Here is a 25,669-nt window from a genome sequence, read left to right on the forward strand (position 1 = left end):
AGATCCAGCATCGGGCCAAGGAGTCACTGGAGTCGCACTTAACCCGACAGCAGACGTAAGTGGGACATTTACCATGTGCTGGGCCTCTGTCCTTGGGTACATGGCCATGGGCAAGTCATTTGGGCTGAGACTTTTCACAGCTGGATGCCTCAAGTCAGCACCATGATCCATAGACAGACACCGCAGTAAGGCCCTGATTCTGATGGAAGCTTTGCCAATGATAACAGCAAGCATCAGATCAAGCCCTGAGTGGCTTAATTTTTCAGACATGCTGAGCAGTCACGACTCCCATGGCTGCCAGGGGAATTCACTGCTCTGTGCCTCCATTTTGGCCTCCCCGATCTGTAAAATGGGGATAATCTTTACCTACCTCACAGCGATGCTCAGGGGAATTGGTTAATGTGTAAAAAGTGCTGAGATCCCTGCATAAAAGGCACTAAAGAAGAGCAACACATGAATCTATTTAGCTCATCCTATTTAGCTTAACAAAGAGAAGGTCATGGGGTGACTCAATCCCAGTCTATAAATACCTACATGGGCTATTTAACAATGATATTTAACAATGGGCTTTTCAGTCTAGCGGGCAGAGGTCTAACATGATCCGATGGCTGGAAGTTGAAACTGGACAAATTCAGACTGGACATTTTTCACAGTGAGTTTAATTAATCACTGGAACAACTTACCGAAGGTGGTGGTGGATTCTCCTTCCCTGGCAATTTTTAAATCAAAAGATCTGCTCTAGTTCAAATAGGAATTAATACCGGGAAATCCCCTGGCCTGCGTTATGCAGGAGGTCAGGTTAGATTTTCACAGCGGTCCCTTCTCACTTTACAATCTAACAATCCATTTTATTTTACCAAGTGACATATCGGAAGGGAGTACTGTGATAAGGCAAAATGAAGGGTTATGTTAAAGAGAAATTAATTCACATTCTAAGAAGGTCTAATAAATAACAGAGTTTTACAAACACATGGCACTTTGCAGCAGAGGATCTCTAAGCCTTTTTGAGACTAAGGCCTTGATTCAGCAAAGTGCTCAAGTATGTGCTTAATTTTAATCACAGTATTGAAGTCTATGGGATTTAAGTCTAAACTTAAATTCCTTCCTGAATCAGGGCTCAAATTCAGCCCTGTGGAAAGGGCCAGCCAAAGGCATATGTGCCCTTAAATCCTACTTAAGCCCTCAAAACAAGACTTAAAAGGGACTTAAAAGAGCACATGGTCTTTGTGCAGGCCCTCGCATAGGGGTGTGTTTCACTCTACAGATGTGAATGAGGTAAACCTCACAACCTCCTCTGAGATAGATCAGTATCATTATTAGAGCTGCTTGGATGGCTTTTTGATAGACAGGCTAAGGGACTTGTCCAAAACCATACAGGGAGTCAGTAGCAGGGCCAGCAATACAACCCAGGAGCCTTGAGATGCAGTCCCCTGCTTTAACCATTAGACCCCACTCCTCCCTGTATGAGTACACTTAATTACGGTGATAATAAGTAAACAGTAACGTTAAAGAGACAAAAATCAGTTCTTTGCTTTCCAACCTACCAAAGTCTAATGTCAGGTGGATGTGTTTCCTGTTATGGGGGATGGCATGTGTGAGACCTAATGCTGGATGGGAACACAGATTGTGTTAGGGCTCAGTAGGGCCAGGCCAGGAGATGTTGTGGCTTACTTTTAAATGATCATCCATGCAGGCAATTCTTTAACTGCTCTGTGTGAAATCCCCCCCCCCCCACAAGAAAAGCTCCCATTCACTGTTAAAAGCAGTGTCACACATAGCCCTCACCCTCAAGCATCATGCAGCAGGTTACCCCTATGCATTGAAAATCTCAGGGCTGGAGGTTACAGCCATTGCTGAGAAGGGCATGGAGGCATATCAACCACACTGATGTCAACAGAGTTACACCAGTGATGAATCTGGCCCATGGACCAGACCCCTGATCCTAGAAGATTCCCACAGTTCCCATCACGGAGCAGCGAAGGGGCAGCCAGAAGACGGGCAGCAGCCTGTCATGTGCTCCCATCGGTTTCCCTTCTGGCTGATCATGCACCGCACACAACACAAGTGTATTGGGGCCTGTAACAGGGTGGCTGGCACCTGCTCCCTCCAGGTGTCTATGGACAGGAAGTGTCCCTTTTTATAGCCCTGCCCCCTTATCCCAGAATTCCTTGCTGTCCCAACCTCCATTCTAGGCTGCAGTCATTATAGGCCTGGGTTTCTCCTTAAAGGGCCAGCACTCTGTTACAGGGTCATTCCACCCATTCTCGTATCACCTTGGTGGATCCTTTAGGAAAATGAAGCAATGAAGTGCTGTACATGCAGCAGCACAGACCAGCAGCATGGACGTGAGGGTGCAGAATTAAAGAGGCGGAAAATCCTGCTCGTCCTTCTTCAGGCGATGAAAAAAGTGTGGCGGGAGGGTCGGAGTTGTGACGTTACACGCCATATTCTTTATGGAAACATGCTTATGATATGGATATGACATAACTGAGATGTACTTTACGCAAGATGGCTCATGTAAGGTACCATTGGAAAGGTTATGGTTTACTGAATGTGATTATCCAATTTGTATGCCCGTATCATTTCGGTATCTGAAGTTAGGAATATTGACCATGTTGCTGTATTTCAGATGTGCTATTTTGGGTGTCACCCACAACTAGTCCTTCAGGTACAATAATGAAAAAGCCAGACAGGGCTGATGGCCCATTAGGAAGAAACAAGAAGACTGAAGATATTAATCTCTCTTCTTCCTGAGAGTTCTCCTGGGACTAGCTGTGACACTGCTAGGTCAGGTGGTCCTGCCACCTGGTACTAAACTCTATCTTGGACTTCTAGTAATTTTCCACTCACAGGAGTGGGAGGTCAAGTTTGGAAACAAAAGGCTTCCCACCTTATGTAAATTCTATTTAAGGCTGGGAGGGAACGCATTCCAGACTCTCCTCCATGGACTACCCAAGGAGAAGGACTCCTGAAAGAACCTGAAGGGACAAAAGAGACTAACCTGAAGGGAAAGGCAGAGGTGAGTCCAGACTGAGACAGGGGTCCAGTCAGTAGAAAGAAATAACTAGAACTCTGAGCTACAGAAACTCTGCATCCTGCCTAATTCAACATTTAGGGTGAGAAATTACATTTTGTAACTGGTTTCTTTAGTGAATCAAGCTTAGTTTGCGTGTTTTGGTTTATTTGCTCAGTAATCTCCTTTGTTCTGTTTGCTACCCCTTTAGCCACTTGAAATCTGCCTTTTATAGTTAATAAAATTTGTTTTGTTTATTATTACACCCAGTTTCTATAATTTCTAACTGGGGGGCGGGGCAAGAAGTTGTGCATATCTTCTTCCACATTGAGGGAGGGGCCAATGTATGAGTTTGCGCGCTGCAGATTTTTCCATACAGTGCAAAACAATATACCTTTGGGTCTTCACTCCAAGGGAGGTGGGCACCTGAGTGCTGGGGCAAGTCCCTTAAGCTGAGTCTTCCCAGAGCTGATCACAGTGTCTGTGTCTTTCTGCAGAGGAGTGTGGCCTAGCCTGTGTGTGTGCTAGAGGAGGCTTAAGAGCCTGGCTCAGCAGGACAGGTGGGCTCAGTGGTATCTCAGCACATCAGGTGGCATCTTCAAGGGGTGCAACCCATCACAGGAGTCTCCTTTGACCAGCCCCCAAATTATTTACGGCTAGAGCTGCAAAATGATCATCTCTGGGAATTTCAGGCAGCATTTCTTCTTCCCCACTGTGTCATTAGTTCTCCACCTTGAATGTTTTGCTTTCTTGCCCAAATTTGGACAAAATGGATATTTGTTTGGATCTAAATAATGCAAACATTTGGCAACAGATGAGGGAAAGAACATTAGAAAGGCAACAGTCGGTCAGACCAAAGGCCCATCTAGCCCAGTGTCCTGTCTTCCGACAGTGGCCAATGCCAGGTGCCCCAGAGGGAATGAACAGAACAGGGAATCATCAAGTGATCCATCCTCCGTCACCCATTCCCAGCTTCTGGCAAACACAGGCTAGGGACACCATCCCTACCTATCCTGACTAATAGCCATTGATGGACCTATCCTCCATGAATTTATCTAGTTCTTTTTTGAACCCTGTTACAGTCTTAGCCTTCACAACATCCTCTGGCAAGGAGTTCCACAGGCTGACCATGTGTTGTGTGGAAGAAATACTTCCTTTTGTTTATTTTAAACCTGCTGCCTATTAAACTTCCTTTTGTTTGTTTTAACAGCTTCTCTCCAAAAGTCAGCTAAGCCAGGGGCCCTGTGTTTACAATGTGCACTGGCGTCGGTATTTGTCCTGGTTCTGCCCCCTCCCCTGCATTAGGATTGCTTTGGGCTGTGCATGTGTGCTTACAACCAGAAAAGTGGGAGGGGAAATGGAAGGCGAGAGCAGGAAAGTGGCTTTTCTGAGGACACACACCACGAAAGTGATAGAGCCAGAAACAGAGCCCTGACGACCGTTGCTGTGCCTGCTCTGTTGGACCACCCGGCTTGGATGGAGTTTGTGAGGCTGCACAGAAGCATAAAGCCCCCAGGCTCACACATCGCACTGACCGCTTACATGTCATAATACGTCCCCTCAGAAACTTGACTGCCGTTGCCTGCTCTACAAACCGATCCAGAGCGTCGGAGCCTCTGCAGCATTTCCCTCCAGATTCCATTATTCTCTAGCGCCGCTTCACGTCCTCTGCCAGAGTGGCACAATGGACCGGGATGTGCACAATGCTCGAGGGAGCGACCGCAGGAATGCGGAGAGGGAGGGCTGGACTTTGTTTCAGAGCGGGATATCAGCTATCAGTTTCAGCTGTAGATATCCGATCCCGACAGCTCGTCCAGCTAATAGTAACAGGATAAGCCGTAAAATATGTGCTCTGATTTGAAAGTAGCAAACACAGCAAATAACCAATTATTCCAAATAGTTTACAGATTTCAACTCTTCTTTTTTTTGGCCCATGTTCTCCTCACTAGCTTGTCATTGGATGAGTTATTTGTATTTGTTACAACTAATGACACAACTAGCCAACAAAATAAAAAGCCTTGTAATGATTTGGGCAAATAGCGTAGGATTGCTCCTTCTGCTCCAAATTATCATGATTATTTTATATTACAGTAGCGCTTAGAGGCCCCAACCAAGTTCAGCATCGCACTGTGGTAGGCGCATAGTGAGAGACAGTGTGGCCCCAAACACCTTACAATCTAAACAGACCAAGGTGGGCAGAAAGGAAGCAGTGTCAGGTCCATTCTACAGGCGGGGATGCAAGGCACAGAGAGACTAAGGGTATGTCTACACAACTGCTGGGAGGTGTGACTCCCAGTTCGCATAGCCGTACACGTGCTAGCACCTGCAAATAGCAGGGTGGTCACAGCAGCGCGAGTCCATCAGAGACTCTAGGCACATATTTGGTTGCCTAGCCTGAGCCACTGCAGCCAAACTGTTATTTTTAGGCCCCAGCATATATACATCTCATGGGAATCATGCTTCCCAGCTGCAGTATAGATGTACCTGGAGATCAAACAGGCAGTATGTGAAAGAGGCAGGATCTGAACTCAGATCTCCTGAATCCCAATCCAGTGTCTTATCCACAAAACCACCCTTCCTCTCAATCTGACCCCCCTCTGGATACATGTTCTTTAAAGCTCACCTCTATATAAATCCATGGTACGCCCACATTTTGAATACTGAGTGCAGATGTGGTCGCCCCATCTCAAAAAAGATATATTAGAACTGGAAAAGGTTCAAAAAACGGCAACAAACATTATTAGGGATATGGAACGGCTTCCATATGAGGAGAAATTAATAAGACTGGGACTTTTCAGCTTGGAAAAGAGACAACTAAGGGGGGATATGATTGAGGTCTATAAAATCATGACTGGTGTGGAGAAAGTAAATAAGGTAGTGTTATTTACTCCTTCTCATAACACAAGAACTAGGGGTTACCAAATGAAATTAATAAGCAGCAGGTTTAAAACAAACAAAAGGAAGTATTTCTTCACGCAACACACAGTCAACCTGTGGAACTCCTTGCCAGGGGATGTTGTGAAGGCCAAGACTATAACTGGGTTAAAAAAACAACTAGATACATTCATACATCAATGGCTATTAGCCAGGATGGGCAGGGATGGTGTCCCTAGCCTCTGTTTGCCAGAAGCTCGGAATGGGCAACAGGGGATAGATCCCCTGTTCTGTTCATTCCCTCTGGGGCACCTGGCATTAGCCACTGTCAAAAGATCGGACTCTGGGCTAGATGGACCTTTGGTCTGACCGACTATGGCCATTCTTATGTTCTTATGAGTTTCCTTGTGGGCCTCACTTTTCACTCACCTACGTCAGTGCAAACTGGGATAACTCCACTGAAGTCAATAGAGCTCTACCGGTGCCAAAATGGTGTGAATGGAGAACCAGGCTCATTCAAGAAAACAAACAAATGCTCTTCTCTCCTGGTCCAATCCTGCAAGGTGCATGGGGGAGAATTTAAGGCTCAAATGGAAACTGGAGACTTTCAGTGAGAATTAGGTACCTAGCTACCTTTTGTGCCTTTGACCTCCTTCCCCTCAGCACCCCACACAGAAATCAGCGAGAGGGAACAGGGCTCAGGATTGTCGACAATGAAAGGAAAGTGTTGTTTAGTGTATTAGGAGAGTGTGTCTGTGAATTAAGAGCCAACAGGCATTTCCAAAGGGATAGCAGCCCCTGACATTTTACACTAGATGACAATTCATAGACTGTATGGCCAGAAGGACCCACTATGATCATCTGATCTGACCTCCTGCATAGCACAGCCCAGAGAATTTCACCGAGGGATTCCTGCACCCAGCCCATCACTTCTGTATCTTCCTAGTGGGGGAAATTCACTGCTGCACAGCACAGACGAGCACACGGACTCTCAATCAATCAAGTCCTATTCTGAGGGGTTAAGTGGCGCACAGGCTCCCAGCACAGCTGGGAATTTCACCATGCTGGTGTGAGGACTCATAAAGAGCAAGCATTGAAATGAACAGTGGTCAAAAGCTACTGGATTGTAAAATTTGCTACTTTCTCTGCTAGTTAGTTGCAAAAATGATCCAGTCAAGGAACAGAAGCAATAGTACAACAACTAGCCAAAACAGCACAAGTCGCAAGACTTTAAGATCTTTGGGGCAGAAACTGTGTCTACCAACAAGGTCTGTACAGCCCCTTGCACAATGGGGTCTCAGTCACGGTTGGGGTGTTTCTGGGCACTGTTGAAGTACTACTAATAATTGAAAATAATAATAATTACGTGAATATCTGTAATGAACACTTACAGATATCAGAGTCTTCAATGGCAAAATTTACATATAACTGCAAACAACAAATACATCTGAGAATTTCACCAGGCAAAGGTTAAAATATTGGATTTTCCTGAGGGATGGGGATTACCATTATGGAGGGGCTAGTTGTAGCTCCATAGTGAAGGTCGAACTGAGCGGTGCACTAACCGAAGGCTGAATCCCTGCCTTACATATGAAAAATACAGAATATCCAGCCCCCAAACATCCAGCACTTATCTTTGAATACATAATTAATGTTCTGAGATATTACAAATAAACCTAACTAGTTTAGCAAATAAAATTTTTAAATGGGCCCTTTAACAAATTTTGCATCTCCCCTTTGTCCCTAATTATCTTAATAACTGAATAACACAGACTCTTCAAACTTTCTGTGTAGTTAAAATTCACTGAAATCTTGTGTGCACACACTATGCTTGAAGAAATTAAATTGTAATTAAGCTAAGTTACTACTGATTGTTGTATGCAACTTGATTTATTTGAGCATAAGCTTTCGTGAGCTACAGCTCACTTCATCGGATGCATTCAAGTACTCCTTTCTTTTTGTATGTAACTGTTATGCTTTATACAGCCTATGGATAGGACCAAGTCCACAGCTCATGAAGCTATTAAGTGGACCCATTGAGACATCACTTTTCCTCTACAACTAATCTGCATACAACGGTTCTATTGGTTGCAGTGTATTAAGAGTAGGCAGGAGATAGGGACACAGCTGTCAAGTGTTCTCATTGGTAGATTACTTGGTCTAGCCCCATCACTGCATTTTAAATGTTCCATAGCCACATGCTAGCTTGGGCATTCTTCTCAGAAAGACTCCGCTGCAGGGAGAACAGAGGAACAATGTACCAAGGGTCATGGTGGATTCTCCATCACTGACAATTTTTTCTTCCTAAAAGCTGCTCTAGGAATTATTTTGCGGCAGGCCTCTGGCCTGTGCTATATAGGAGGTTCAACTAGATGATCAGAATGGACTTGGGATCTATGAATCTGTTAACTCAAGGTAAAAACCTCATGTGGACATGCCCGAAGATGTGGGTACACTAGTCTTAAACCTTGGATTGCCACTGGTGGCAAATCCACAGCCTCCTGTCTCATCTTGTCTCACTGTCCTCCAGGACCACGGGGCCAAATCCAGACCCAGTGAGATCTGGTGGGACCCTGTGGACTTCAGAAGCATTGTGTGTGTGGAATTTTTGGCTATAAAAGTTTTTCCAAATATTTAACCTAAAATTTTCCAGCTGCAACCTCTACGCCCAATTCCAAAGCAACAAAAGGACCTGTTTTTTGTGCAAAGATCCTTAGCAATAAAGAACAGGGAGACATGGAGGGTCAAATACATGGGGTGTGAGTGGTGCAGCTTTGAAAACAGAATGGATTCCAAGGTTTTCCCTGAGAGGCGTCAGCAGGGCTTTAGATCGTGAGGTTTATTATATTTAATCACATTCTTATAGGGTTCCAGCACACAGCACTGGAATTGGTTTATTGCAGCCCAATATTCTGTGGCTTTTATTTTAAATTAATGACTTGCAGCTTTTTTTTCTTTTCAAAATTTTACTTGAACTAAAGCGAAAACATATTCACCTAAATTAAAGATGTTGATGAACGGGGGAGGGAAAAGACTATTTATGGACCTTTGTTTCCATATTCTAAATCCTAGCAAAGCCACTCATTCTTCTTTCTGCATGGAGAAAGGAAACCACTTTGGGGAAAAGATACGTTTTCCAGGCATAAAAAATATATTGGGTTTTAAAGGTAAATGTGTTTATTCAACAGGACAGATGGGTCTGTTTAAAGGAGATGAGAACACAATGTACATGACACATTGGACCATATCTGTGTAGATGCCACTGCGGGCTTTTTACACGCAAAAAGCCGCAGCAGCAAGAACCTACAATGCAACAAATGGAACATACTCCATCAACTACCTGTTCAGTACAGCCTGGGGAAGCCCATCTCGGTCTCTTTTAGCAGTAGAATTTGAACCTAGCCTTACCAAATCCAAGGGGATTTATTGTGCCTAATCCCAGAGAAACACAAAGTTTAGATACAGACTCAGATCTGAATGTCTTCAAAGGCTTTGGCTTTGGGATTGGGTTTGGCCCTTCTTTGTTGTATACATGAACACATATCGAATCAGGTGAGGGCAGTGTTGGTCGGGAGGAATTGGATTTATTCCAATTAGGGAAATGGAAAGCAATGCAGCTAAATTCTGACTTCAGGGGTGCATGGGAAACTCTTGTTGACTTCAATGGAAGCAGAAATTGTCCTATAGTTTATGGGTCAAATTCAACCATGGTCTAAGCAAGTGGAATTTTTCCCTGACATAGAACAGAACCACTGCAGGTCTACAAAGCTACACCTTGTGGCTATCGACACAGATCAAGGGACAAAATTTTATCACCCTGTCTGGCAACAAAAACTATGCAAACTTTTGATTTTGCAAAAAATTCAAGGTGGGAACAAGATACTGCACTTTGTTACAAACGGGCGAGAGGCGGAATGATTTCACACCAACTGTGGGCCTTCCCTCCATACAGCTCTAGCCTTCTTAGCACTCCTCTAGACCCAGGGGACCAAGATTGCCCTGAAAATCCATCTATAGGCTGCTGCCTTCAAAGCACTTAGGCTGAAAATCTGTCCAGTGCAGTGGACTAGCACCACTTGTCTCTACACGGCTTATGTCCCACTTAAGACCAATGCTGAGGGCTTAAATGGTGCCTAGGTCTCCTATTAGTCCCCTGAACAGGGATGGGTTTCACCCTGAATACGTTTTTTTTAGCTCTTCCCACAAATGATGAGAAAACATACTACTTTGACAAATGAACTGGGTAAATAGGATCTAGAGCATCACGAACTGCCATGCAGGATCTGGATAATTTCCACCTAATCCCACATCTTGGACTCAAACCCATATCCCTTCTTCTTCACAAGGCCAGCCCTCCAGAACATGCATAGCTGGGCACTTACAATCAGAATAGGAGGGAGGATACTTTCTGGTTGTCCTCCCCAACCCCACCTTGGTTTCTTTGACTTTAAGGGAAATGATTGACCAAAGACAAACATGCCCACAAACTGTCACTGTTCTAGCAGATCAGAAGAATCTTTTACCAAAAGCCCTGGTCCAATTTTTGAAGATTTTTTTTAAAATGATAGTCTTTATGAAAACCAGGCAACCCACTTAAGTAAGTTAGAAATGAAGCAATACATACATGGAGATCGGCCCAAGAAGCTGGCATGTTAATTAGAGCGGAGCTGGTCATGCCCTCTGCAAGCTACAAATTAAAATGACTGGTTAGCAATGGGGTTAGGGAAACACAGCTCAACAAAACAACAAAAGCAAATTTTAGAACAAAATTAAGGAATCAAAACAATGCAAAAGCCTTCCAAATAACAGAGCCACATTCTCCCAAGACTGGACTCTGCCAGCGTGAGGGGAGGATATGGGCCATGATCTGTAATCATTTCCATAGCTATTTTTAGGATAAGCTAAAATGTTCAGGAAAATCCAAATCTGAGGAAAACAGAAGGGTTTGTGGGGGTTGGGGTTGGGCAGTGTTAAGTGAATTTAGTGTTGGGGAAAAGAGACAGTTTAACAGTCCTGGAGACTGGAAGTTTCCGCACATGGATCAGGGACAGCATAGACAATTGCAGGCCAAGTTTCCCTGGTGTTGCCTTACCAATGTGCCTTCCTTGTCTTTACTAGGAAAATCAGAGTACGGCCCAGAGGAGCGTGATGAACAATAGTCAAGCACAACTTTGCTGTCAGTGTGGATGGGGACTGGTCAGGTGTCTGGTCACCACCAGGGTTCCAGAGGGTTCCAGAGGACTGCCTCCAAAGAAGTGTTTTTTTACCCACAAAAGCTTATGCCCAAATAAATCTGTTAGCCTTTAAGGTGCCACCAGACTCCTTGTTGTTTTTATGGATACAGACTAACACAGCTACCCCCGATAGAGGACTGGTCTGTTCTCCTGACCAGCTAACACAGGGCTCAGTTCCTGTCTATGTTGAGAGCTGAGTTGTTGTTAACATCATGTTAGTTAACACGACCTCTTGAGGTAACACGACACCTAAAGTTCTAGCACAGGTGAGCCTGAGCGTGAGGGACAACGTTCGGTCTCCAAGGCCCAGTATCCTTGGCTTCTCTACCAAGATTGGGGGTCAGTAGTAGTGGGGTTTTGTATGACTGTCCACTGGAAACTGCACTGAGACTCACGCTACTTAGAAGCTATGAACGAGGCTGGAAATTGTTATAAATATTGTCTCACGCATGAAAAAAGATGACAGCTCACCTTGTCAACACAGAAAACCAGGGGTTCTGAAACAATTTTTATAGTGGGGGTGCTGAGAGCCATTGAACCAAACTGTAAATCCTATATATGATGGAAATCACTTCAAGTCATGGGGTGCGGCAGCACCCCCAGGACCCCTACTTCCAGCATGTATGCACAGAATCTGAAATGAAATGAGCTACATTCACTGCTGAGGCCAGTGGTGTCAGCAGGAATAAATCAAGCCCAAGGTGTTTTAGCACAGGCGATTAGGGAACTCATGAGCCAGATCTGTTCTAAACAAGCACTGAATGGAGCTGCTTATCCTTGGCCAACAAACAGCTGTCCGGTTGGTTGTTTAGATTGTCTCTTCTCCACCATAAATAATGCAGCAGGCTGAAACTGGACCAACATCTCAAAAGGAGGAAATGTCTGAACTGCACGTTTCTTTTGGGGGTGAGAAATGGTGGGACAAACAATGGGAGACGCTCACCAAGAAACAATGTATTGACGTGAACATCAAGCTGAACTTGACAAATTTCCCATCAAGCTCATGGTTTAAAGTATATTTCAATCCAGTTACATATTGTTGCCAATGGCCCCTCACTGTCCATGGAGTGAAGCATCCAGGGTGCTATAAAGGGGGGAAGATTGTAATAACTGCAACACATTGCGTGAGGCTGATTCTAGAGCCAGACTCTAAAGTGGAATCCCACTATCTGGGCTCAAGCCACAAAATTTAGATCCAAACCCAGGTTTCCAGGGCATCTGCAGCAGTTCAGGATCCAGGGGTCTGGCACAAAGAGGGAGCCCATCCCCTGGTTCTCAACTGGAAAATCACCAATGCTGTGAGCAGGGACTCAGATTTGGGCTTTGATTTCAGCCCACCTCCCACGAGCACCCTGCAGGTTTATGGCAGATAAAACTCAGATTGGGAGCCTTGTGATCTGTTACCCATCAGCTCCACCAGGGTCGCCAAGATTCTCTTTCCCACTTGGCTGGGCTGGTGGTCGGAGCACGTCTCAGCTGAAAAGCAACATGGGGCTCAGATTTCCAAACGTGCTCAGTGCCCACACTGGGGGGGGGGCATATTTCAGCTCCCATTGAGGGACCTTAGGTGACTTTTAAAAGAGCCCATTGAGAACAAGACTGCTGGGGGCTGGAAATATGGCTGCTCTACCAGGTGCCTAAATGGACACTGGGCTCTTCTGGAAAACCTGGCTGACAAATGTGGGTGTTGAGTCCTTGTCAAAGTTCAGGCCCATGAGCATCTGCCAGAAGGGTTTAGTGTAACTGGGCACCAAGGTGTCATTCAGGAACCCTGCAAAAGGGTGCTGGAGAGCCTGGGTGCAGTAGAGTTTCCTTCTTGTGGGTCTCAGGCAGTACATTTCTTGCTCTACGTTATTACCCATGACATTTCTATTGCATTATGTACACGGTAACAATGGGCACATTCTGCACACATTTTTTTAAAACAAACTTACCATCCCACACCTGCTAGAGACAAGGGTGCACCTCAGCTCGGTGGCATCAGAGGCCGTGTTTCAAAATAAAAAGACAACCATGTGATCCTGTTCCCAAATTACACTAATCTGATGTGCTAGAAACCAAAACCAGACTTGGAAAGAAGTGGAGCAAACGGCTTAGAGACACGCCGAGGAATACACAATGCACTCAAGACGAGGGGGAAAATAACCTTTTCCCTTGCTTCAGACACAATCGGACAATCAGTACAGAGCAATGCTGGCATCCACTCCCCTCCACATGTGTGTGCAAGCATGAGGCAGACGGGGAGTCCATACATGGCTGGGTAAAGTTTCCATTTGCCAAAGACAAGACAGAAAAATGCCCAAAGCAGTTTGGGACCTGATTGCTTGAGAGATCACTTCTCCCACACATGGCACACTGCTCATTGTAACCACTGGGGGTGCCTGAGCTGAAGGCCTAAAGGCTATTATGACTCATATGGCAGTAGTAGTTAAAGGCCCTAACACAAGATCTGGGCCCCACTCCAGGTCACAGGTGGGGACAGAACCCAGGTTTTGCCTGACTCTCTGTCTGTTGCACCATGCTTCCTCCCAATGCTTCAGATGGGAGGGGACAGCTGGCAGGGTGATCTCCAGGAGGAGCCCCCCGCTTTGGAACTCATCCCCACTCCTTCTTCTGAACTTGCCCATATCTGTGGAGCTAGAGGTTACACTGCAACGCCCATCTTCACAGAAGGGTCACATGGTTCTCTCGGTTTACTGGACCACCTGAGAGAACAGAAAATTATACCCCAGCTATAGAATTCTATAGGATAGTCAAACACCCTACAGAAAGGTTAGAGAGAGACGGCGGGTGAGGTATTGGACCAACCTCTATTAGTGAGACAAGCTTTCGAGCCACCCAGAGCTCTTCTTCAGGTCTGGGAAAGGTACTGAGAGTGTATTTACTGATAGCGTTGTGTTTAGCTATGACATTCTCAGTACCTTTGCCAGACCCGAGGAAGAGCTCTGTGTGGTCTGAAAGCTTGTCTTTCTCACCAACAGATGTTGGTCCAATAAATGATAATACTTCACCCACCTCGTCTCTCTAATAACCTGGGACCAGCACAGCTACACCTGCACTGCACACAACTACAGAAAGGCTGTCATTTTCTATTAAATTCGATAGGACTAGAATTGTTTCCATAGTCCTTTATTTGTTTCACACAAATAAAATTCCACAGGACTTTTGCATAACAATGTCAATTTTCATGGGCTTTTTGGGGTGAGAATGGAAAGCTTGGTTGGCTGTCGGGAGATTTTTATTATTATTTTCTGGGAGTATGGCTGGGCTTCTGGATCTGGGGTGATTTCAGTCACGTATTTTTTTTATTTGATTTGATTTATTAACAGATCCATTCTTTTACAACAGAAATCTTATAACACTTGTTTTACAACTTAAATAGAAATAACATAGTATATACACAAATACACAATTATAAATTGGCCTATGGGAGTCCCTAAAGCTGAACTGATGAGACCTTTCATTATCTCATGTTCAGGTCCAAACTTCTGTTTTTCTTACCTTTATATGCATAACCTGTTCATTAGTTGTCCTATCAAAACTCTACACAATATTAAGCTTTTCTCCTTTTTCCTCCTATTTTCTTTGTCTTACTATCTTAATTTTGAGTTTCACTATTGTTGAAGGGATTTCTCTCTCCCATAGTATTCAAAGAAAGTTCTCAAACTATCCAATTTGCTGACAGCGATTCCTCCAGCAAACTCCAAAAAGTTCCACCAGATTTCTCAGTACAGGAGTTAGCTTTTTTTCTTTCTCCTTTGTAAAACTCTGACTTGATGAGTTAATTTTTCTAGTACCAGAATTTCCCACACTTTTTGATACCAGTCAATACATTTAGGGGAGTAACTCCTCTTCCACCATCTTGCTATGGTAATTCTAGCAGCAACCAGGAGATGAGTGATCAATTCCTTAGAGCTTTTATAAGATGCAGAGTTTTTAGGACAATTTAACAAAAACACTAAGGGGTTATCTGACAGCTGACACCATTATCTCCTGTATGGAGTCCCCAACAGCTTTCCAAAATGTCTTAATTTTGGGGCAGGCCCACCATGTATGCTCCCATTTTACTACATCCTCTCCAGCATTTTGCCCGCCCTGTTCCATAAATTTCTTTAACTTTAAGGGGAGTTGGGTGCCTTTGATAAAGAATTTTAATGTCATTTTCTTTTTATTAACATGTTTATTGAGATAGACAGAGAATCGCTCCATATGTTCTCCTGTTCCTCAATTTCAGTGTCTATGCATACCTCAACTTTCCATCTTTTCATGAACATAGTTATTTCCTGTGGGTAACAGTGATTACTTTGTTAGGCGTGGAGATAAGCCTTTGAGTTTCATGGATGTAGTGAGTAGTTTCTCAAATGCTATCAATTTTCAGCTTAGGTTTGCCTTTTTTGGGGGGTGGGGTGAAAAATGTCTCAACAGTATTGATATGCTGGAATGTTGATGTCTTTTGCAAGGTGTAGTACAACGGAGCATGTTTTTGATTCTTGTAAGATGTGCCTAGAGCACTGGCAAGTACTTTTTTCCTTTGCTGGTTGTATGAAATTGAAGTGAATATATAAATGGTTTAATTTCGTTTTACATATATATAAATTAAAACTCTAAGCTACTCCCTGCTCAGGGTTCTTTGAGGCACACCCATATTCTCTACGTATGTCTTCTAGAGACTGATAGATCTTTGGGGCCAGAATCGTCTTAATTTGTGGACCTTGCGCACACAGCCAGTACTAAAATAATAATAGTAATTGTCCTCCCAGTTTTGCTCTTCATTAAAATAGACATTCAGGAGCAATAAACAAAAAGGTAAAAACACAGGAATGGAAAGTGCTAGAAAAACACGAAAGATTTACTTTTACAGCTCCCAAAGCAAAAGCAAAACAAAAGTGTTTGTGCTCTGTAAATGTCAAAATGCTTTACAGGGGACGGCAAATATCATCATTGCTGTTTTACAAGTGGAGAAACCTATAGCATCGAGAGGTGAAATGATTTGCCCTGGTTACTGGCACAGCCAGGACAAGAATCCAGCTCCCTCATTGGCCAGGCCAAAGCTCTATGTACCAACCTATACAGACTATAACGCCTGTACAGACTGTATTCGTGAAATATGGGCATGTGCTATGTAGTCCATCATTCCCCCAGCCTCATAGACAGGGAAGTTGTCAGGTTAAAAGAAAAAGATGAAAGAAAAACAACTTTTGATTGGTATGTTTTGGACATTTTGTGCCAAATTCTCATAGATTCAAGGCCAGAAAGGACCATAATCAGATGAAGTCTGACCTCCTGTGTAGCCAAGGCCTTCAGTGGTGCATTAACCCGGCCACACAGCTGTCTAGACAAGGATTTAAAGGTTAACACATGTTGACTAACTCCTTCTAAAAGTCTAACGTTGACAGAGCACATTCCCTTTACTGCTGCTAAGCTGGTCACGTTAAGCACATGCTAAGCTGGACAAGCCTCTTGCTGTGCACATGTGATCAATTGCACGTGATAAATTAGAAGCCAACGATGAAAATCTGGCCCATGGAACCCAAAGACGGGATTGTGGCTGGAGAACCACTCAAAAAGGAGTAACTACCCAGCTCCAATGTCACGTGGCACTAGTCATCATCCCAGATGCCTTGCGATCAGGGTTCAGACAAGGGCACAGCTCCAGTGGCACTAAAAGATGACCTCCTGGCCACAGACACAGGTCAGATCTCCAGGCTCGCACTGCCGGACCTCGCCGCAGCCTTTGACAGAGTGAACCAGATAGTACTGCCAACCCGCCCAACGTGATATAGCGAGAGCAGATGGCGCAGCACTGCAGGGGCTCCAGTCGTCCCTCTCCAGCAGAACTCAGAGTGATGATGAGCAACTTCTCCTCCTCTTCGAAGGCCTGGGACCTGCTGGGCCCCACAGGGATCCAGACTAGCCTTGCATCTCTTCGGTATCTACATGAGACCTCTGGGAGAGGGAATGAGATGACCCCTGCCCCCAGATTTAGCGGCTGATGAAATTCAGCTATGCATCTCACGCTCACTCACCGCCACTGCTAACAAGTCCGATTGTCTATAGGAAATTAACTCTTGGATGAAGAGCAGCTGGCTCAAGCTGAACCCAGGCAAGACCCAAGTGATGCTGCTTGGTTGGGGGAAATGCTCTGAAGAGCTGGCGAAGACATTGTCTCCACCTTCCATCGAAGGCTTCCAGCCCCCATTTGTTAAAAGGCTGCAAAGCCTTGTGGCTCTATTTGACACCTCGCTAAGCCCGGATGATCAAGGATCATCAGTTTCCAAAAAATGCCTTCTTTCACCTCCAGCTCACCTGGAAACTTCCTCCCTTCCCCTCAACAAGGAGCAGGCCCCAGTGATCCCTGCGTTCATCAGCTGCAGACTGTATTACTGTAACTACCTGTGCCTGAAGCTGCAGGTGAAAATGATTCCTGGGCTCTAGCTGGTACAGAATGCAATGCCCACTTTCTCCATGGCTCAGGCTATGGTAAACACATCACACCCACCCTCAAGACCCTGCACTGGCTCCCTGTCAGCTTACAATGCTGGATTAAGGCCTTGGTCCTAATTTTCAAAGCAATTAAAAGATCAAGCCCCAGCCACATCAAAGACTGAACTTCGACCCATGACACCCCATGACAGCTGCGCTCCTCTGGGACAGGGCAGAGCTCAAAGCCCTGAACGGAATGCTGGAGAGCTAGGGTCAAAGCGCTCCCTGTTGAAGGGATCCCGCCACAGGACAATCGCCCACAGGAGATCAGGTGAATCCAGGGCCTGACCATAGTTAGGAAACATTGGAAAGACTTTATCTTTGAAAAAGCCTTTCCACCATCATTGACATGCACAATCTGAACACCCCCCTTTCGTTCCCAACCCCCCCTAAAAATCCCTACCGCCAAGCAGAGTTCTGACCCCCGAAAGGGAGAAGAGCTGGAGACTCCAGGAAGGGGGACTTGGTTGTTGCTATTGATTTTACATGGAAGCAGCTTGAATACTATGGCAATGGGTGGCAGGATTATATCCTAAGACACATAGATACTAGATAGGGAACACTCCAAAGTCTGGAGGCTTTTAGGGCTGGGAGATTGAGGCTGTCTCTGATTAGCACATGCAATGGTGAATAACAACAGGTTAGGACCAGCAGCTCAAAGTTCAGGTGCATTTCAGAGCCTGTCTGCTCTGGAAGTCTTGCTAGATCAGGTTCCTGTATGAAATTTACTAATAGACACCCTACTCTGAGCTGGGATGGAAATGACTGTTTTCCTTTGCGGTTTCAGCATTTCCTGGCCAAATCCAGGCAAGGAATCACCCAGTTCTGGAAGGAGTCCTCACTCCCCATGAAAGTCAATGGAGATAAAGGTCATATTCAGAGCTTGCAGGATTTAGTGCTTAGCTCTGCAGGAAGCTTCTGCAACGAAGCCAGAAACCATGCAAATCTCAGCTAAACTTTGGGACTTGATGATACCAGAGGAGACACCTTCTACATTTTGGGGGGGATCCCTTCCCATGATTAGTGCAGTAATAACCTTAACCCCTTGTATCTGAAGAGCTCATGGCCTCTGCAGGGGTGGTTAAGTATTTTTCTTATTTAGCCAATGGAGAAAGAGAGGCACAGAGGCCAGATTCAGAAGCAAACTGTCTCCGGGTTTTGATCCAGGCTTCCCATGTGAGCTGCTGCTTTCAGACCTGGACCTTAAACTCCTCCAACGTTGGAGGGGTTCAGAGCTGAGGTTCGGACCCCTTGCTATGCTTGCACATGCAGTAGCAGCCCCCCGCAATGCTGGATGAATGCCGAGGTTTGAAGCAGTTAACTATCGATCCCTCTTTTCTCTCCCCCAACCCCCTGCCGCTCGCTGGCCCTAAATAAAATTAATGTTTGTTCTCTCCGTTCCTGGCTGGAATAGCATGCTGGGGGGTGGGGGGCGCAGGAGGGGTGGATCTTGTGGCGCCAGTGGTGACAGGGTGCGGCAAACAGAATAATTATTTGCCCATGACGATCCACCGCATCTAAACAGGATTAATTTTTGCCATTTAAACAGTTGCACAATGCCAGGGCATTCAGTATACACAATAGAGGAGTCTCTCAGCCTCGCTCCAAATTAGCCTAATTAGGAGCAGGCTTCAGGGTCGGCTTAAAGAAGAAACGGTCTGTAGTCTGATGCGGCGTGTCCGTCTCCCAGCAGCTGTTTTAGCCCTACCGCTTTGGAGACTTGGTAGAGATCAGCTGGAAAAAATAAACTCAGCCCAGTGATGACAGATAGATCAGCAGAGATAGTGGCTGCATAGACTCAAATTAAATCGATACACACACAGTCGTGGTGCGTGCCAAGGGCCTAATTCTGCACTGATCCAAACCTCCAGCTGTCATTAACACCACACCGTCAGCAGCATTTTCCATTCACTTGACACTGGCGGAAACGGCTGTGCAAGGCCTGTGGTGATGGGGAATCAAACGTGCTTCTGAAGAGGCCTCCCACGCAACCCCCACTTAGAGGGTGCCTTTATTACAATTTATCGCTTCTATGGCTCAATGGCAGGCGTAAATGGGAGCACTCGGGTATGGAGCCTGCTGCTACTGAAGTCACTGGCAAAACTCCCATTGACGTCAGTGAGTAGAATGGGACCGTTTTTTAAGGGTATGTCTATATGCAGCTCAAGCAGACATACCTGGGCCAGCGGGGTTCCCAGAGCAGTGATGTTGCAGCAACGTGGGTTGGAGACGCCCGTCCAGAACCGTGGGTAATTACCAGCATCGCCAGTTCACACTGCTGCTGCACCACTCCAGGACCCAAGCTAGGTAGATACAAGCTAGCTCAGGCATGTCAGCTCGAGCGGCAAACACAGTCAGTGGCTGCAGTGTAGACGTACCCTTAGAAGCCTGAATAGCTGATTGGTGCCTAAATTGTTTGTGTTTGTAGTTAACTGCACCCCCAACACTGGTAGTGACCTTTTAAAAATAAACCAGGGCTCATAGGTATATGTCTATTTATATACGCATGCATGTCTATCTATATAATCCCTGCAGTTTCTCTCTCTCTCCAGCATACTGCAGACATGTAAGCATGCATACATATAGAGCTACACAACAAATAGCAATTTTTTTTTAAAAATTCAGATTTTTCAATGCAAATTAAAACACCAGCACTGAAATTTTTCAGTTTTCCAAACAAAAAAAACAAAAAGATTCTGAGCTTGCTCCCTTTTTTTCCTCCTTCCCCCCGCATTTTTCAGTAGCAACATGGGGGGGAAAAGAGTGGAGAAAGCAAAAAGGACAGGGAGAGGGAACAGCATGAGAAAGGAGAGGGAGGAGGAAATTAACAGTCAACACTTTTTTCTGTTTTTCCCATAAAAAAAAAAAACAGAAGAAATCACAAAGGAATTAAAATCTTCCTGACATTTTTGGAAAAAAAAAAAGGCCATTTTTCAGACAAAAAAGATAATTCGGAACAATTTCATCCAAGATCTGGATGCAATGTCCAGCTCTTCACAGACCCCCTGTGTGACCTGGGACAAGTCACTTAGGGTCAGATCCTCAAAGATATTTAGGCTCCTCCATTGAACTCAATAGGAGTTAAATGCCTGAAATCTTTGAGGACCTGGGCCTTTATCCCTCCGTGCCTCAATTCCGCATCGGTAAAATAGGGACTGTAATCCTCACTCCTCCCATTTGTCTGCCTCCCCTGTTGATATTGTCAGCTCTTCCGCACAGGGGCTGACTCTCGCGGTGCGTCTCTGCAGCGCCTACCACAATGGGGCCATGAATTCGGTGGGGGCTCCTTTAAACATGAATAACATGGGCAACAGGCGTGTTGTCTGTGGACAGACGGGAGAATCAGGCTTTATGGACAGCAGCCACCCACGCCTCAAAGGACATTCTGCCCTCATTGGGAGATTCTTACCAACCCAAGACAAATGAAGGGGGAAAAATGGCCGATACACCCGGGCGTTTCAGAGACTGCGACACTGATTCCACGCCCAGGCCCTGAGGGCAGTTCTATCGGGGCAGTGACCTGTGCGTGATGGCGGTGCCGATACTCTTGCCTCTATCCAGGCTTGCTCATGAAGTGCTGCTGGGGGTCCTGGGGGCAGGCAGGGGTCTTCATGCTGGTGGCCATGATGCAAGCCCAGCCCCCGCCGGACTAAAGACTCCAGGAAGAATTACCACCGAGATGAGATTCCTCCTCACTAGGAGGCCTTCATCAGTGGGGAACGGGAGCAGAGTTCCTCTCCCTCGGCCGTGCTTCCTGACCACCACTGGGATTGCGGCCACTACCTTCTGGTGCAGCAAGGGCCGAACTGCAGCATTTAGTCACGAGTCTGAGAAGAAGGCCCCCATGGGGCGCTCTAGAACCAGCCTGAGAGACAGGAGCATTTTCCAGGCTGCAACGAGGGTAGCAACTTACCCGGGCCACAACTCCTTAATGCTTTCCACTCCTACCCTGAGGTCAGGGTCTGTGACCCATCCAGCCCTAGATCTGAAAGGAGCTAGTCTCTAGCTCTGGGCCTCGCAATGGAAGGGCTGCAGAACAGAGCACTTGAGCAACTGGGCCAAAAGGAACTGGCACAGAGGCCTCGCTTAGCGTGCCGGGCAGAAACTCCCAGTACAGCTGCAGCCTTGTCTCCGTGCCCGCAAGATTCTCAGCGGGCCGCTCTAATAAAGAGCATTTATAAGAGGAAATATTTTTTTCCCACACAAAGGCAGCAATTGAAATAATAAACAGCCGGCAAAATAAAGTTTAGGAATTTCCATTAACAAGAGAAAGAGGGCAATTAGTGAAGTGGCTTGGATCGCCCGGGTGCGTTTGTTTGCCCAGTCTCAGAACGCCAGACTGAGGGGATGGCCAGGGAAAATGAAAGGCAGCCACTTTAAAAACTAATCAAAGGAAATGCTTTATCTCGTAATCAGCCTGGGGAACTCTCTGCCACAATGTACCACTGAAGCCAAGAGATTAGCAGGAGTGGACATTTGTATGGATAAGAGAAATATCCAGGTAAAATAGTAGATGTTAAAAAAATAATTAACAAGTGCTTTGGAAGGGATATAAACCCTCCTGCTTCAGGTCATAGCCCAATTAATGGGTGGTCAGGAAGAAACCTTTTTCTGTGGGCAAGTTATTCCATTAATTGTTGGGTTTCTTGCCTCTTCCACTGAAGCAGGTCTTACCAGCTACTACTGGCGACAGGATATTGAACTAGACAGACCAATGACTGATCCAGTCTGGCAGTTCCTATATTCCTAACGCAAGGAATTATTTGAACCTTTCGCCCAAGCTCGAACTCGGCACTCTGCATTATGGTTTGGAAGAGTTCTCTTTGCTCCTTCCTCGCCCCCTGCCATTCTCTCTCACTTCTGGGCTTCCCTGGCTCTAGTAATGTTGCTGAGACAGGATCAGGGAATACTGGGCATCTCCCTCTGAGGCCTGTTCTTGAGCACTCTCCGGCCAAATCTGCTATATATGGTAATTAGTAACAACTGCTCCATGCAGCTATTCGCCTCTCCATTTCCAGAAATGTCTCACTAACAAGAGTGGGCCCTCAGACTGCCACAGTAGGATCTAAAAGCAATCATGTTTGACAGCTGTTTCGCAAACTTACATCACCCACCTACCCCCCCTTTGCAGCCTGGCACAGCACAAGCTTGCGGCATGTTTCCCCAAACTCTGGCGGCGATGATCCCAATTTGGGGACATGCTTCCTTGAACAGAACCATGGCGTTTTGGATGGTTGCCTATCACTACTGGAATCTTGCCGCTTTCCTGATGCCAAATCTGGGCCCAACCCGAGAAGCTTAGCTCCCACTGAAGTTGATGGCTGGGACCTTCGGTGTCTTTAGGCTCTGAGTCAATGATGCCCTCTTACCTTTGGGGGATTGTGGGCTGGCAGGCTCGCTCACCTGCCTGGGGCAATAACCAGCCACTCCCTGATCAGCTCACTCTCAGTCCTTGCCTCGGGGCTCAGTTTATTGTCCATGTACACTGACAACAGAAAGCAATTGTCCCAGTATGGCTTGTGGGGTTCTGGCAGTTTAGTGGTCGGGGTCTCCCCTCAGGCTGGGGATGGTCCGCAGAGCCATCTGCCCACAGCCCACTGCCTGCAGCCTGGACTGTAGCTATAGGAGACCATTCCCCTATTCCTCTCTGGGTCCCAGGCCCCGCCTCTGTAACCCCCAGCTGGTAATCACCAGGCCCAGTCACCTGACGCTGCCCTGCTGGGTCTGATGATTCCCAGCACTCTCCTGCCAGGCTCCTAAGAGCAAGGTTGGCTGGCTGCTCCCAGGCCCTTCAAGGGGCTGGCCACCCTAGGACAAGGACCTTTCCTCGCTTAGAGGTGTCATTCATTTCTGGCGGCTTGCAAACAAAGCCCATTACAAATGGGATGAACCGGGAAACCATGCAGAGGGATCTATGTGCAAAAGGATTGTGTGTCGCAGCCCCTGATGCAGAGTCGAAAAGAGACCATTGCTTCAAACACAGCCACAGACCCCACCTATATAGGGCCCCCGAACACCAGTGGCAGCGGTCTGCAGTTCCTATCTGCATGGCCGATAGCAAAGCTTGGGGAAGGGGTTTATTTCCCCACAGCTGGCAGTAAAGAGAAACCTCGGGGCAACTACCGTACAACAAAGAGAATCCCACTGGGGATCGGGGACCTTGTTTCCTGGTGCACGGGGCAGCGTGCTTGCAGCCAGTTTAGCTGTTGCTGTGTTTGGATGTCTACCCCACCAGCTGTGATCCATCTCATTAGGAGGCTATTCAGCTTGGGCTGGCCTCCTACAAAATCCAAACATGCTGCCAGGAGCAGAGATTAGAGCTGGTCCCAAATTTTCCAAGGAAAATGGGGAGGGAGGTAGTTGGAAAAGAGAGTTTAATCAAAAACAAACAAAATATTCATTTTTGACAAAAATTTTCATTTTTGGAAGTTTTTCAAAGCAAATAATTTCAGGAGGTGGGGGCAGACTTTCTTTCTTTCTTTTCTCTTTTTTTGTAATTTTTACATTTTTTGCTTTCAAAATGGTGGGTTTCCCTCCTTTTAGTCAGTTTCCCAATTTTGGCCAGTTAGAAACCAGTAACACTTTCACTTTTAAAAGCAACATTTCCGTCACTTAACTGTGTTACATTAAAAGTAAAAGTGTTTGCCCCCATTATCCCCCCTCTTCTGACTGTTCCCCAACATTTATCAGTTGGGAAGCAGTAACAGAGCACAGAAAAAGTGCAGGGGAAAACCTAATTTCCCCCATTTCCAAATTTCCCAGCAGGAAAACCAGAATGTCCCAATGGGACTATTGCAAAAGGGGATTTTCCCCAAGAGAACTTGGGCAGGAAAATTCTTGGTTCTCTGGCCAGCTCTAGTGAAGATCTTCATCTGCTTTAACTCACAGATCATTAGAAGCACATCAAGAGCAATTTCTCCAGATTACCCCACCACTGGCCCAAGTCCCATCCAGGGATAGCCCACCTTGCTGGGTGCAATACACAGTCAGGGGTTAAATCTGCCCAGCGAAGTAACTGGAGTGACAGCAAGAATGAATTTGGCCCCAGGTGCCCATGTGAACGGCACCTTCCCCATGAGCAGGAGCCTGAGACGCCTCATGTCTCCCATGACTGATGAAGCAGACACAGTCGAAGCTGAATTCTTCGCCATCCTGGGGTAAATCCAAAGAGACTCTGACAGAGGTGCTCCGAAATTAAACCATGTGACTGAGAGCAGAGCTTGTCTCACTGTTGCCTAGGAGGTACTGAGAAGAGACGGCCAGAAGTGCTGCAGAACTGAAGCCGGAGTTTCCACCAGCATCGGTTCCCTCCCCACATCCCCTGTCCCTCCAGGCACCATCTCATGCCTAAACAAAGGTCCCGCCCGCCCCTCCGCCACCCCTTACAAAGTCAACCAACGCTGGACCCCCATCCCTTGCCCAGAGCAAATACTGTGCTCACAAATTCCTGGAAACGACCTTCTGAAATGCTAGTCAAGCAAACAACAGGCACCCCCTAATCAGATTATTTACCGGGCTTTGACCTGAATTTTGAAGGACATGCTCATAAGAAAATGCTCATCCCAGCCCAGTCTCCAGGTGCCGCGCCGCCAACAACTATTCTGTGGGATTCTTCTCAACGGGCATCTTTAGTACCAATCCACCCTTTGCTAACACACACCTCATAACCCAGCCACCTCCCCGGCCCCTCAGAGAAGATTTAACAGCAATCCCTGGGCAGAGGTAGCATGGTCCAGCACATTACGCACAGACCTCGGAATCAGCAGTCTGCCATTAGCTTACTGTGTGGCACTGGGCAAATTACTTCACCGCTGCCTGCTTCAGTTTCCCCCCTCTGTGAAGTGGGGAGAATAACATCTGTTAGAGCTAGACAAAAAACAGGATGACAGTTTCATGAACATTTTTGACTCTGTCTAATAATATATGACTATGTCTAAATCTTCTATAGTGCTTTTCATGAGTAGATCTCCAAGTGCTCTTCAAAGGAGATCCTGCATTTTACAGATAAGGTATAGAAAGGACTTGCCCAGGGTCACTACCAGAACTGGAAAAGAACCGGGGCCTC

At 46.1% G+C, this 25,669-nt stretch overlaps 1 protein-coding gene across 1 annotated transcript in view; it reads right to left on the reverse strand.

Moving 5' to 3' along the window:
- DYSF (dysferlin) overlaps positions 1-25,669 on the reverse strand; it is a 300,841-nt gene that overhangs the window by 65,928 nt on the left and 209,244 nt on the right. Inside the window, exon 42 of the mRNA XM_077816190.1 lies at positions 10,512-10,574. Within this exon, the coding sequence (XP_077672316.1) occupies positions 10,512-10,574 (63 nt within the window). The remainder of the gene's footprint in view (positions 1-10,511; positions 10,575-25,669) is intronic.

Source organism: Eretmochelys imbricata, chromosome 4 (genome assembly GCF_965152235.1).
Source record: "Eretmochelys imbricata isolate rEreImb1 chromosome 4, rEreImb1.hap1, whole genome shotgun sequence".
Lineage (NCBI taxonomy): Eukaryota > Metazoa > Chordata > Testudines > Cheloniidae > Eretmochelys > Eretmochelys imbricata.